General features: G+C 38.0%; 2 protein-coding genes across 16 annotated transcripts; both read right to left on the bottom strand.

Moving 5' to 3' along the window:
* Positions 1–561: 561 nt before the first annotated feature.
* st6galnac6 (ST6 (alpha-N-acetyl-neuraminyl-2,3-beta-galactosyl-1,3)-N-acetylgalactosaminide alpha-2,6-sialyltransferase 6) lies at positions 562–5,976 on the bottom strand. Its single transcript, XM_035391199.1, has 6 exons — positions 5,830–5,976; positions 4,413–4,490; positions 3,105–3,299; positions 2,358–2,767; positions 2,105–2,212; positions 562–1,766 (listed from the first exon to the last, which is right to left on the bottom strand). Exons 2-6 carry the CDS (start codon positions 4,434–4,436, stop codon positions 1,580–1,582), a joined length of 924 nt encoding a protein of 307 aa, XP_035247090.1. The 5' UTR covers positions 4,437–4,490; positions 5,830–5,976; the 3' UTR covers positions 562–1,579.
* A 215-nt stretch (positions 5,977–6,191) lies between these two features.
* On the bottom strand, positions 6,192–13,495 carry st6galnac4 (ST6 (alpha-N-acetyl-neuraminyl-2,3-beta-galactosyl-1,3)-N-acetylgalactosaminide alpha-2,6-sialyltransferase 4). Of its 15 annotated transcripts, none has more exons than XM_035391182.1 (6): positions 13,425–13,495; positions 10,914–11,054; positions 10,603–10,773; positions 9,348–9,757; positions 8,941–9,048; positions 6,192–8,548 (listed from the first exon to the last, which is right to left on the bottom strand). In XM_035391182.1, exons 1-6 carry the CDS (start codon positions 13,455–13,457, stop codon positions 8,347–8,349), a joined length of 1,065 nt encoding a protein of 354 aa, XP_035247073.1. In that variant the 5' UTR covers positions 13,458–13,495; the 3' UTR covers positions 6,192–8,346. The 15 variants fall into 15 exon arrangements, with proteins under 15 accessions (XP_035247073.1, XP_035247081.1, XP_035247087.1 ...); XM_035391190.1 differs by having other exon boundaries at positions 10,979–11,054; positions 13,425–13,483; XM_035391196.1 differs by having other exon boundaries at positions 10,988–11,054; positions 13,425–13,442.
* Positions 13,496–13,498: the final 3 nt, after the last annotated feature.

Raw genomic sequence — 13,498 nt, forward strand, 5'->3', positions numbered from 1 at the left:
GGAACTCAGTGCGTTTCGACCGCAGGAACTAGGGTCTAAATTAAGTTCCGGGGACTTTATTTTACCCCCAAAAAAGTCCCTGCTCGGGGGGTAGTACTTTCCAAAAGTACCGGAACCTTTGGGGTGGTGTAGTGTACTTTCTCCACATGGCAAACATCGCACATTGCAACAGTGCAGAAATTACGCATTCCTGGGCAAGCAGGTCTGAAGGTTCAACTGATATGTGCCCTGGCATTGAACCTAAAGCCTGTACAGTCAGAGGTTAAATTTACCTGAATCCTGGTGGCCTGCTTTGAAAAAACTTGATGGGTATTTTGCGATGGTCTGGCATTTCCCACTTTATAGAGCATAACCTAATATGGGAACCTGTTTCCTTTATCAATATTGTGTTCACTATAGTGATAAGTTGCTTTGCAGCTGAATCTCTTGTTGCAAAGATAAAAACATGACACATTTTGTTCTTATGCTGGATACAATATTGTGACAAAGGACACTGGGTTGTGTTCATAGGAGTTGTGATGCCAAACATTTATACTGAATCAATAATGCAGAGTGAAGAAAGATATTTAAATATGCTCAAATTTATGTAATGTGAAGACTCCACAATCAAATTGTCTCACTTTACAGAACATTCAAATGAGTGACAAAATGGTGTCACAAATACTACATTAATGTGAATAATACATTCTTTACATCATTCAAACATCAAATAGCTGCATGCCTCACAAGTCTTTGTCTTACATAGTGCAGAGAATCCAACATTTGTCAGTTGGTGAACTAAAACAGTTTCATAAAAAAACATTTCTTGGTACCTTGGACAAACCATTATCTTTCCACAAACACAGAATAGTGACTTGATGCACAAATAAAATGGCAAAATATGGGCTGTAGATCAAGCCAGTATCACGTTTTTGGTACTTGTAAGCAATGATCATCACCAGGCTGCCTTTCAGAAAAACCATGTGTATATGGGTTTATGGATATGCTTGCTTAATATACAAAGCATACTAATAAGTCCTCTTATCTCTGTGTTTCAGGCATAATTTTTCTGCTTGTTTTTACTCAAGTTATCTGATGAATTTGTGAATGTTATTTTGTTCTCTGGACCTTTTTTTCTTTGTTAAAAAAGCACTATAAACATGTAAAAATACATCTTTAGGAAACCAACTTGTACAAAACTTTCCTCCATTAACCTCAGCCTACTCCATGAGGTTCATATTCAGACCTAGCAAAAATAAGTCTGCTCTGTTTGGCTCTCGTTTTGTATGTTTTAGATAGAAGAACACTCAATGTCCCATGCGTTACAGATTTATGGGGGAAATTAATTATTTCTCTGAATCTGCACTTTCAACTCGTCTCTTCTTATTTTCACGTCTACCCTTGACCTTACCTCCACAAAGATGATTTGTCAAAAGAGACCAGAAAAGGGAGGTATGAAATCCTCTATTGAATGTGGCTCTACAAGGGACCACGGCTAGAACTAAATACATGCGCGTGTGGTCTCACAGAGTCCAGGCAACCCCACCAGACACCTTAGCCCCCTTTTTCTCCAACCATTCTTCTTAACACCTTCCAGAAGTCACCACTTGGGATGTGAGAAGGTTATGTTATACAGCTTGGCCCATCGTGCAAACACTTGTTTCTCGGTGATGAAGCGATGATGATTGCCTCGTCGTCCCTTCTCGTTTTGAAGGTAGGTCACACATTCATCTGGGCCTCTGGGCTTATAATAATGATAGGGCATTTTTTTGGGCTGTGGTCTCCTACTGTGAAAGAAGATTATATTATGTTAATTAGTGCTCGGAACATTTCACATCTTGAACTGATTCCGAAAACAATCATGTTAATCACTTCATGTTTATCATTTCTGAGTTTATCTCTACTCATCACAATAGACATTGAGGACTCATTGAATGAAAGAGAGTGTTGAAAAAGAGCCAGATTGAATGTGTCTAGCAGCATAAGCACATCATCAGTCATTTTCCAAGAGTAATGAAATAACTGGTAGATCTGCTCAAACGCTTCACTTGGGCTGTTTTCTCAAAAAAGCACCAGTTGTGTCATAGCATACAGAAGCATATTTATTCAAAACAGTTGTACTTACCTACAATGATTAGGAGGAACCATCCCGTACACATGAATGTTGTCACAAATCTCAATGGCAATCACCATGGTAAACCACCCAGTGCTCAGCCATGACCGTGACTTTTCTCTGCAAAATAATTACAACAGTGAATTGCTGAATTAAGTTAAAGGAGCCTTGGGAATCAGAGAACCCTTTGATCAATAGATGATCAGTAAAGAGTATTCTCAAACTTTTTGTCTGCCCACTCCTCCCCTCATCCTCTTCTTCTCACCTGTCTCGGCCAGTCTCCCTCTGGAAGAGGCTGTCAAATTTTCTCATCTTGCTGGGTGCAATGGTGAAACTGGAGAGGTTGCTGAAGGTCATGCTGACTCTTTGGATCAGCCGGAACAGGGTGCCTTTGGCATCTTTGCCAATCTTGGTTGGGGGCCCCCAAAACACCACCACCATATCAGGGGTCTTGTTGAGGAACTCACTGGGACGCCGGACCACCCGGAACACACTGGAATGGGCTACCACCCGCACTGTGCTGCGGTTCCCTACATCCTGCTCGAAGCCAGAAGTGGGTGCATCGTTCATGCGAATCACACACTCCGTGCGGTCAATCTCATCCCCTACGCCACTACCAAGGATGTGGCTGGAGCTGGTAACCAATGCACATTCATGGCAGTGGAGAGTCATGCTCTGTAAAAGCACACAACATGAAAGTTACCTTTCTGATGTTTGATATTGACAGTGTAGAATCAAAACAATTTGGTCGAAATACCAAGCAATTGGTTATTCATAGAATTCAGCAAGTATTCTATTGTTTTTAGCCTATACGTGACTAAGGTGCATAATGCTCAATTTCCCCCCTCTAAATATTTGCAGAATGTAGAGTGGGATTGGATACGTTAAGCTAAATCTCTCACCTTTGTGCAGCAGCCTCCACTTAAATTATGTGCTTCATTATAGTGTGATTAATGTGTTTTCTACATTGGCTCCAGCAGGTAAAAGAAAGGTGGTTTATATGTGACGGTACCTTATTGCCATACACAGCCACATAGCCCTCCTTGCCAGCCCATTTCTTAAGGTCAGTGGACTTTACGATGTGGTGGTAACTGTTACGGAATGGACTGTAGATGTCATTTCCACTGTTAGAGCTGTAGAGTATCAGTAGAGTCATCAGCAGGAAGATGGCTCCAAAGATCACCATCCTCTGACTCTGCTGTCCTTGCTGTGGGAAGAGAATCATTAGTGGACTTTTCGCCCACTGCTTTCAAAGTTTTTTTTTTTTTTTTAATCAAACCTATACAGAGAATAATACATCTTATGAATACTAATATACAATCTCTATGATCATACATGTTGTGTATCATAATATATAGAAATACAATCTCTATATGTCTGTGTCTCACAAGTAAAAATTTTAAATAGCATTTGTGTGATAAACCGTGTGTTACTTGACATACGTTAGGTGACGGACAGGATGTTCACATATAAGGTAAGGCAGTGATATAGTCAGTGTGAATTGTTTATATCACAGTCAGTCCTAAATATGGCCTGGAGAAATTCCTGATCAGTAAGAACTGAAAGGCATGCAACCACTCTTTTGATCCTTATTCTCGTGATATAACCGAAGACACCCTAATCTCAAAAATGTATAAATACATAGAAGATGAACAGAATCAATTATACCATCGATGATTAACTAGACACACAAGTCAATATATGACACAATTAAAGGGAAGTATCAACAACATGAACCATGAAAGCACCAATGAAATCTTCAAAAAATATTAGAGTGAGAGTGAAATGATATGCACACGGTTTACTGCACATCACTGGATATTATCTGTTTTGCACAACATTATACTGAGGTCAGACCACCATAAAAGATAACAAAAGACCAGAATGTTAAATAGAAAAATACCTGCACAGTTGTATGACGTGTACAAGGCCAAAGATGGGACTAATTCTACAAATTATCTACAAATTATCTTCACATATTTAACGCCAAGCAGATATTTCAAAGACATAATACAACCACTGGGTGCTCATGGTAATGAGACTTCTAATTATCCATTCGTGCTAAGAGGAACCAGATAAATTAAAGCAATTGTTGATCACCAAAAATATAAAAAAGGTCAAACCAATGGTCACACTTACTGACTCTCCTTTGAGGAAGCTAATGTACCTCAACTTTGAGCATGACACAAAAACTTTTATTTTGGATTGGGGTAAAATAATTTGAAATAATAATACCGGAAATATATGACCCTTGCATCAAAACAATGTTACTTTGCTAGCAGTTCAAGCTTTCCAGTTGCTCAGCATTTACTAGCCTTACCTTATCTACTAGCCTCTGGCCCATGTTTCCACTTTAACGAGGGATAAATTCACATTGTTCCAAATTCAGTATACATTCCTGAAAAGGCAAATATACGTGGCAAAAATATTAATATTATTTAAATCATAAAACATTCTTTCCGTGTAATACGCTGTGTAATAAATTGTAGGCTACTCAATTTAACAATTTAAAGACAAATCTTTGAAGGTTTACCTCATGAATATAATTTAAAACATCCCCTTGAACACTGAAAGTAACTAAGTTCCTTGTAATTTTGTCAAAGGCAGAACGTTTTTGAAAATGAATTCAAGTGAGTCTGGAGATTCAAAAACAAATGTGGCAGATTCATCTAAGTTAATTGATAGATTTATATTTCATTTATCTTCAGAGCATGGCCTCTACTCAGGTGGGGATAAACCTGTAAAGTGTGCAACATGACAAGATGGGAAAAACGATGGTTACAGCTGTGGTTTAAACATCAAATCCTTTTCAATCAGTCGTTGACGAAACCATTTTGATGGGAAAATGTATGATAAGCAAGTCCTTTCTGCTGAACATACATACATTACAATATCAGTACTTAATAAGCTATTGTGCCATCATGTTACTTGCAGACTACGGCCTCAAACTGCGTGAACATACGGACTGGGAGGATTACCTGAATCCAAAACTTCAATGTAATTTTTCAAACATTTATTTTGTTCATTTTATTGTTTTTATTTGTAATATTTTTTTTTTTTCAATTGAAAGGCAGTTCAAATTATTTTAAAGAAAAAAGTGTTATTTAAAAATAGTGAAATTCATATTTATGATGTAGAAAAATAATTTTGCTAAAGCATTCCAAGCTTATTCGGCTGAAATAATGTATACGCTGGGACGCCTGAATTCGTGAATCAAACGCTCCACACCCACCGCAGCTTACTACCAGGTAATTATGTTGAAATGATCATGGAAAATACATTTTTGCCAAACCATGTTTATGTGAAATGGACTCTATGCACCACGTAAGTTATGAATTCAGAATGCTGGCAAGCTATGTAGTCAACAGGGCAACGCAACATTGAAATGGCTAGCTACATTGTACAACCACTAGACAAATCGTTAACCAAAACAAACGTTATCATATCATTACGACACGTTAAACAAAATCTGCAACTAAATGACTAAATGAAAGATTAAAGATGCTACTACCGATATGGAATGTCATGGCCTCAGAGAGGGAAAAACAAATATGGACTTGTCAGACATAACGGATATTCTGGTGCAAGAGACCCGTGTCGCCGTTGTCTGTTCCACACCATGCACGCAAATAATGTTGTAATAAAATCTACATTCCCATTTTAATCCATTCACAACAGCATTAATTCAACGTACATAACTATAAGCAGACAATTTGCGGTTTCGGTACCCAGCTTACCAGTTTTCCTCCGCGCATTTTACAACTACGCGGAGTATCAATAAAACCGTTTCCCATCTTCCTGCATCACCGAAGGAGGAGACTTGACTACGTCATCAGTATGCCCCAACTCAAAATACCCCCAAAATATTTGTGCAATGGGATAGAACATTTTTTAAGTCAGTATACAATGTAATGTAAGACAGTTATCAAAACACTTGGATTAAAGTTGTCTATTTTTCTTAACATATCCTCCCTCTCATGTCTTTTTTAACATGACTTCTTTGGTCATTGTAACACTTTGTTTATGTATGCCTCCTCATATAATAGTGTGCCTTGTTGTGATTTAATTTACTTGAGATATAACTTGTATTATGCAACACTCAAAGCATTTAAAAAGTTTAATGGGAAAGTGCAAGCCGTTTTCAACAACTTTGTCACAAGCATACAGAGTGGTTACATAACACTTACACAATTAATACAAAGTTCATTTGGAGCAGCAATGCCATTCAGTTCCGTCACCCACTGGTTATTTAAAAATATTTTCAACAGGACAAAGATGACATGGCAATGGTTCACTCACAACATAACATGATCACAGTCTTGTACAGAATGTATCAAAATGCATCAAAAACAGCAATGAGTGAAATGATTGGCTGCAAATGCACAGGAGAACATCATGCCTGGAATACTCCAAGGTTGTCTAAACACAAGATATTTAATATCAGTACAAGTAAAAATGTAAAAACATTGTGTATTTTACGAGTGCTTGTTATCAATGACTTCCCTTGAGATTACTTGTAACTATAGTTGCATTTGCACCCTCTTTGAACCGTCAATCACAGGGAACCAGAATTTTCTTCCCTTCAAAGAATCTTTGTGTCTCTGGCAGTGAGATAAGGAGAGAACTGAAACTGTTGTGCCAGTATTCCCTGCACTGCATTCCATGCCATAAGACTAAAGGGGACAGGACTATTTACACAATGATGCATTCATGGGTGCCATAAAAATTCACTAAAAAACATATGCCAAAAACACAGTAAAAGTGACAAAGTGGTTGAATGTTCTGTCCACAAAAAAGCATATCATGATTCAGCAATACTGTACATAAACACAGACCTATTTGTAGATTGTATATAATATAAACAGCAAGAGGTTGCTTAGTGGCAACAAAAATGCTTATACAGGCTCCTCTTTATCACAACTGTTTTGAAACTGTTTTTTCAACAATGCATAAGGCACAACAATCTTATCTCCGATATCTGAAAAGTCATATTAGAGCCTTTCATAAGGATTGGCATGTATAACGGCAAGTATTTCTACATATAACAATGTACTTTCTCCTTCATGTGTCATATTGCACCGAGATATTCTCTTAACCATCTTTCCAGAAGAACCACGTTGTTCTTTTTTTTTTTTTTGTTAAGATTCCATCCCATTGGATAAAGAGACAAATCCAACCTGAATAAGTACTACTTTCAAATGAAGAAAACACATCTGGACACATACAATCATAAACTGTTACGTCAAGTACAGCAATAATATACGCTTTAAAAAAAATAGAAATAAAATTGAACACACACGCACAAAGACACAGAGTTCATTAAGAAAGCACAGCAGTAATGTAAGCCGAACTGAATAACCTTTAAAGCAATTTATGGCTTTTAACAAACAAATCGCAGTAAAACAACTGCTTAAATTGACTGTCATCAGTGCATTACAAATAATAAACCAAAGAATACAATAAAAAAGAATGATTTTGACTGACACCACTTTAAATGTAATAGATGATATTGCTTTACCCGTTAACATTTTTTGGTAAACATTTTGTAATTTCACTATATTTCTGTTTAAAACATCAGCTATCAATAAGCTGCACAGTGCACATATTCAGAAAAGCAAAAATAAAAAATTTAAACAGAAGAAACAGTCCAGCCTGCTGTTTCCATTCCATTAAAGCCTGCATTTTTACTCTTGGTTTAGATTAATTCTGAGTGAACTAGAAGCCTGGCTAGAAGAATGCTTTCATTTACTGCATATAAGCATGCTTTGTTGTATGAGTGATTGTCTATCTGTGAATGTTCACACCGACGCACCAGTGGCTCTACAGACAAAGTAATGCATGAAGTGCATGTGGTCTGAAGCACATTTCTGTACTGCAACAGATAACGGCCACAGATTTTTGGAAATTCTGAACCAAATAAAACTTGTGAAGTCAGACTATGTATAATTGATGACACGGATACATACAGGACTGTTATGTGGGGAATTGGTTAAAGTAGTGGACTCTGAACCTAAGGGCCGTGGATAGGTACTATACTGTTTTACACCTTATTAGTATTCAAAATTCTAGCTGAATTGCCCCTATATTAAATCCAGCAGAACAAATAGGTGATAGAATGCCTTTAACCTACTAGTAGGCATAACTTTCCAAAGACTTCAACCACCAAGCTTAGATATCGAGACAGACAGTAATTAAATTTGGGGAACCCACTGCATAAAATATAATAGGTAAATTCCAAAATACAACAAATGCATTCAGGAAACATTTTCCCGGGCTGTCCATGAGGGATGATGGAACTGCATTTTTTTGTGGGAGGCCCACCTGCCATAGATGGCCTTCTCTGTGATAAAGCGGTGGCCGCCACGCCGGGCCTTCTCGTGAACACGGTACATGCGGCACTCGTCCATTCGGCCCCTCTCATAGTAGTGGTATGGAACGGCCGTGTGATTGGCCTGGCTGCAGAGACACAGGCCGCGGTTCACTGCAAACTCATACACGGCACAGAATCTTTTATTCCATTTCCCAAGTGAATCATGCACTTTGTGCTCCTAGCTATAAGGCTAAATTTTTGCCGTTAAAGATGTAACACTTATTTCCATTTATATTGCAGTTATTATGATAGCTTCTATGATACTGTACTACTATGACAGCTTGTCTATTCAGTGTAAAAACTGATTTAAAAGGACCTAGTCTTCAGGGGAAAAAAAACTTTAAAGCCATTCTGCATAGCAGATACACAATTTTCAAGGAAAGTTATAGCATGAAAAGAAATGGATGCACTGCTAGGCTCTTTTTCTGTTTGACAAAGAAAATAAATCGATTTCGGTCTCCTTTTTAAGGTCACCTACCTGCAGTAGTCATCACTGATCATCCCATATACTTGAATACTGTCACACATATCCATCGCCAGCACCATGGTGAAGAATCCAGTACTCAGGAAAGCCCCCGATTGCATTCTAAATAAGATAATTTGTTATGAAAACATTAAATGACAACACAACTTAGTGAATGCAATTGTGCCCATTTAAAAGGATTGACACTCTTTTTCTAGAATTAGCACATTTTATCTTCATCAATATCAAATTAAGTCCCAAGTCTGGAAAAAAAAAAACTCAGTTCCTAGACATCACTAATTGTGACAAAGTGACACATCATTAGATAATATGCCATTCACGATAACCTTTTTAAAAAAGAAAAATGCATTGCTGGTTTTGCAGCAAATCTATAACCATCCTCAAATGCGCTGTGTTCATACCTGTTTTTCCCCGTTTCATTCTGAAAAAGTCCATCGCAGTACTGAATCTTCTCCCTGGTCACCACATAGATTTTGGCATGGGAATACTTCTTAGCAGCTTTGAGGAGAACGTTGAAAATTTTGCCCTTGCCATCCTGACGCATGTTCCTCTCAGGCCCCCACACAACATACACGGTACCCGCTGACTGCTGAAAGTAATAGGTCTCATTCTTGAGTATCAGTGGCACGCTGGTGTGGGACACAACGCGCAGGCTGGTCTTACTCCCGACATCATGCTCGTACCCCACCGTTGGAGCATTGTTCATGCGGATTACGCAGTCCAGTTCGTCGATTTCCTTCCCTTTGCCTGCTTTCAGCATCTGACCCGAACTGGAAACCAAGGCACATTCTTTACAGTGGACATCCAGGTACTGAAAGGATAGGAAAAATATAGTCTTCGCACCTGCACTTGGTTTTTGTTTTCACCTTAAATTCAGCAACCAATTCACAAGCAAGAAGCCAGCGGAGGCAAAAAACTATAATTATAACCAATCTAACCCGCCCAGGACAAAAGTCAACAGCATTGTGATACAACAAGCATACAAGATAACAAGACATATTCAAAACCTCTGCACAGCAAATGTAACAGCATTACAATCATGTAACATTTTAACATTTCACAATATGACCAAACTGAACTATACACAGTCAATGTCATAGTGGTACAATGTCAATTACTACTGAGTAATACCTCTTTGTAGCTCTTAATTGATTTTCTAGGTTTACCACTGCACTTCTAGTCGTTATATGTACCAACCTGCAAGTCACTCTGGATAAGATTATCCGCTAAATGCCTAAATCTTGTTTGGATGAAACAAATCTATCAACTAGCCATGTCACTTAAATGAATGTAAAAACACGAAACGTGGCTCCACTCCTTTCTTCAACATATTTTACAACTGTATGAGTAGTGAATAGAAAGGTGTGATGATTTCTAACAAAATTGAGAAATCCACAAAATATTTACAATATTTAGCAAGTCTTAGCCCCCAAAGGTCTTCTACAGTACACTTGTAGGTTTTGTCAACCCTTGAGAGGACATTCTGCAGAAGAAACCTTTAATACAAGTTAAGAATTTAAACAAAAATCACTAGTTGTTTACTCCCTATATAACCGATTAATTTAATAAATGAATAAAGTTTGAAGCCCAAACGTTTGAGCTTCAAACGTATATACATGCCAGGCCTATACGGACTCAGCCTCAGCGATACCTTACCTGATCCATCTGTCCAGATGTGATCCGGACGTACCCACGAAGACCCACATTTGCCATAATGGTAACATTCAGTTTGGTTACATGATTATACCATAAGACCACTGACAGAGCCGAGACGATCAGCAGACAGATCCAATAAACCCTATGCCGGGATGAGACAAGCCCTGTGGTCTTGGAGAGAGTGAAAATACCAAACACCGCGTCAATGCAACGCAGAGAGAAATAGGCCAATAGATCGCGGTTCATATGCATTATTTTTATGAGCTCCAAAAAACAGACATAAAACGCATGACAACAGTGCATACTATTACCGGTGGATTATTTCTTTCATCGCAGAAAACAAGTTCACAGTAATCAAAAGGAACGGTACTGGTACCAGACACACCATTTCTTTGCCGGGCTCCTGCCTCCAGCGTGCCTAATCGAAGTGGCAAATGGAAAGCGCATAATTCCTGAAATGAAAAAATGAAAGGAAAAAAAACAACAACTAACGTTTCCGTTAGTCACCTCAATGTTTGCCTCCCAAGCCATTGCAAGTCATTAGCAAATACAGCAAGTTAACGTTCAGGTATGATTACTGATGAACTCAATAGTCATTATTAGCGTTTAGCTGATGTCAATACATGTTAAATACTGACGTTTAGTATCGGCGATCGGTATTTGATCATTTAGCATCGGAACATCGCTTCAACAGCAGGCCAACATTACCTGAAATAGCGAATGTTATATGGCCCTAGCTACCGCTAACAAACCAGCTATGCTTAGCGTAAGGTACCCAGCTACATTTCGTTGCTAGCTAGTTAGCTCTTCTTCTTCGCATTATTCTGCAAGAACGGATGTTATACATCAATGTGGATATAAAAACGATACTTCATTTGTCACAATAATTGGATGCTGTTAGTTAATTGCAACGCCACACATGTGAATTAACAGTTAACAATTAACAGTCTAACGTTACCTGGGGTAAATGAGCTATGTCGTAAATTAATTTAACGTTACGCAGGTAACATTTCAGGTATGCATATATTTTGAATTACAGTTGGTTTGGTAGCCGTTGTTATTCAGTAAACTCACTGTGCCTCATTCTCTGTACGAAACAACTAGCAAATACCGTTATGTTCTTCTTGAGTTTTATGACGGTTGGCAACAACTTTTTGGTGCGTTACCGCCACCTTCCGAACTGGAGTGTGGGTCGGGATATTTATTGCCTTCTAGATCTAATACTGTAATTCGAAGTGCTGTGTTCAGATTCTGTAGATTACTATTCTTCATGAAGTGAAAAATGTACTTAAAACGAGGATCATGTGAGCTCTTTGGAGAATCACAATAATGTTAAACCGCACTTTGCTTTCTGACAGTTTTTTGATCTATTTCTCTCAATCTTGATTATATTTTGGACATTTGCTGTAACTAGAACGTGCTCACTGGTTTCTTGTATATTACAATGGTCACATCTCCCAATAATGTGTTTGCTCATTTAAAATAGTGTGGTGTTTAATCCTGTGTGTCCAAATCTCATTCTAGTAATAGCCACTCCTTCTTTCTACTCCTACCTGCATTCCTTGACCAGTTCACTTCCTCTTGTATTCTGTAAATGTCCTGTCCTTCCCTCATCCTAATTCCCTTTTCACATTTTTTTGTTTCAGTTTTAAGTATACTCTTAATTTCTGCGTTACGATAGTCTATTTTAATGTACACTTGTGCCCTTCTACTTGCCTCTTTTGCAAATGTATTTGCTAATTCATTTCCCATACCCATGTTGGATCCACACAAAACAGACACTCATTCCCATAATGTGGATTCTATACAATACTTGTTATAACTCATATAGGATATCAGATCTAGACTCAGAGTGTAAATATTTATGACTCTTTAGATTTGAGGACTATACTACTATAATCCCGAGTGGCCCCATTTCCTCTACCCACTGTAATGCTAATAAAACTGCCGTCATTTCTCCTGTATGTACGCAGACAAATGTATTCATTTATTCTCTTCTTTATTTTAATATCAAAATCAGGCACAGCGAACACTACCCCTAATCTATTATTACTGCTCTTAGACACATCCATATATATTTGTAAATGTCCATTGACATAACTGATTACAGGTGACAACAGGGGTAAACAGTATTTAAACACATGCATTTGATTGTAGGTTGGTTGCACACCAATTTTACTATATGATTTATACATTTGTATCCCTAAAGAGCAATATATGCCTCCACATTTCTGATTGTAGGATACAGAAGAATTTTTTGGAGGTACTTTGTAGAAAAATACATTCTGGTGTATTTTACCCATACCTGGGTGTTAAGTAGCTTAGAACATTTGCCAAATCCGCCAGATATATTTGGATGACTGGAACGTCGTTATGCATTTCTTGTGCACCTTCTTGGCATAAATTGCATTCATATAATACTTTTCATTTCATGATCTCAAAACAGTTTACATATGCTGAGGTGACCTTACTTCATCTGCCATCAACATGGACACCTACCTAGAGGATGCACGGCAGCCATTTTGCACCCAAATTCTCAACACACTTCAGTTGAAGTGGAAAAGTAACCAAGGGTTAACAAACGATTAAACTGGGAGATAGTGAGGTGGACATAGCTGGGTTGAAAATTTGGCTGGATTATCATGGAATCCCTCTCTACACTGTTTGGATATCTCCGCAGGCACGTTTATATTTAATTGTCCATTCGGAAACCTGTGAGTAATGTGACAAATATCACAATTTAGTAACATTTGTGAGTGACTTAGCATCTCCCATGACACAGAAAAATACCGCAATGTCCGAAAAAGGAAGGTATAGGTTACCTTCGTACGACGATAAGACTGTCCCTCTCGCATCACACTGCATCTAAAAAGGTATCATCTGATATCAACCCCAC

The sequence above is a fragment of the Anguilla anguilla genome, chromosome 14 (assembly GCF_013347855.1).
Source record: "Anguilla anguilla isolate fAngAng1 chromosome 14, fAngAng1.pri, whole genome shotgun sequence".
NCBI classification, from domain to species: Eukaryota; Metazoa; Chordata; class Actinopteri; order Anguilliformes; family Anguillidae; genus Anguilla; species Anguilla anguilla.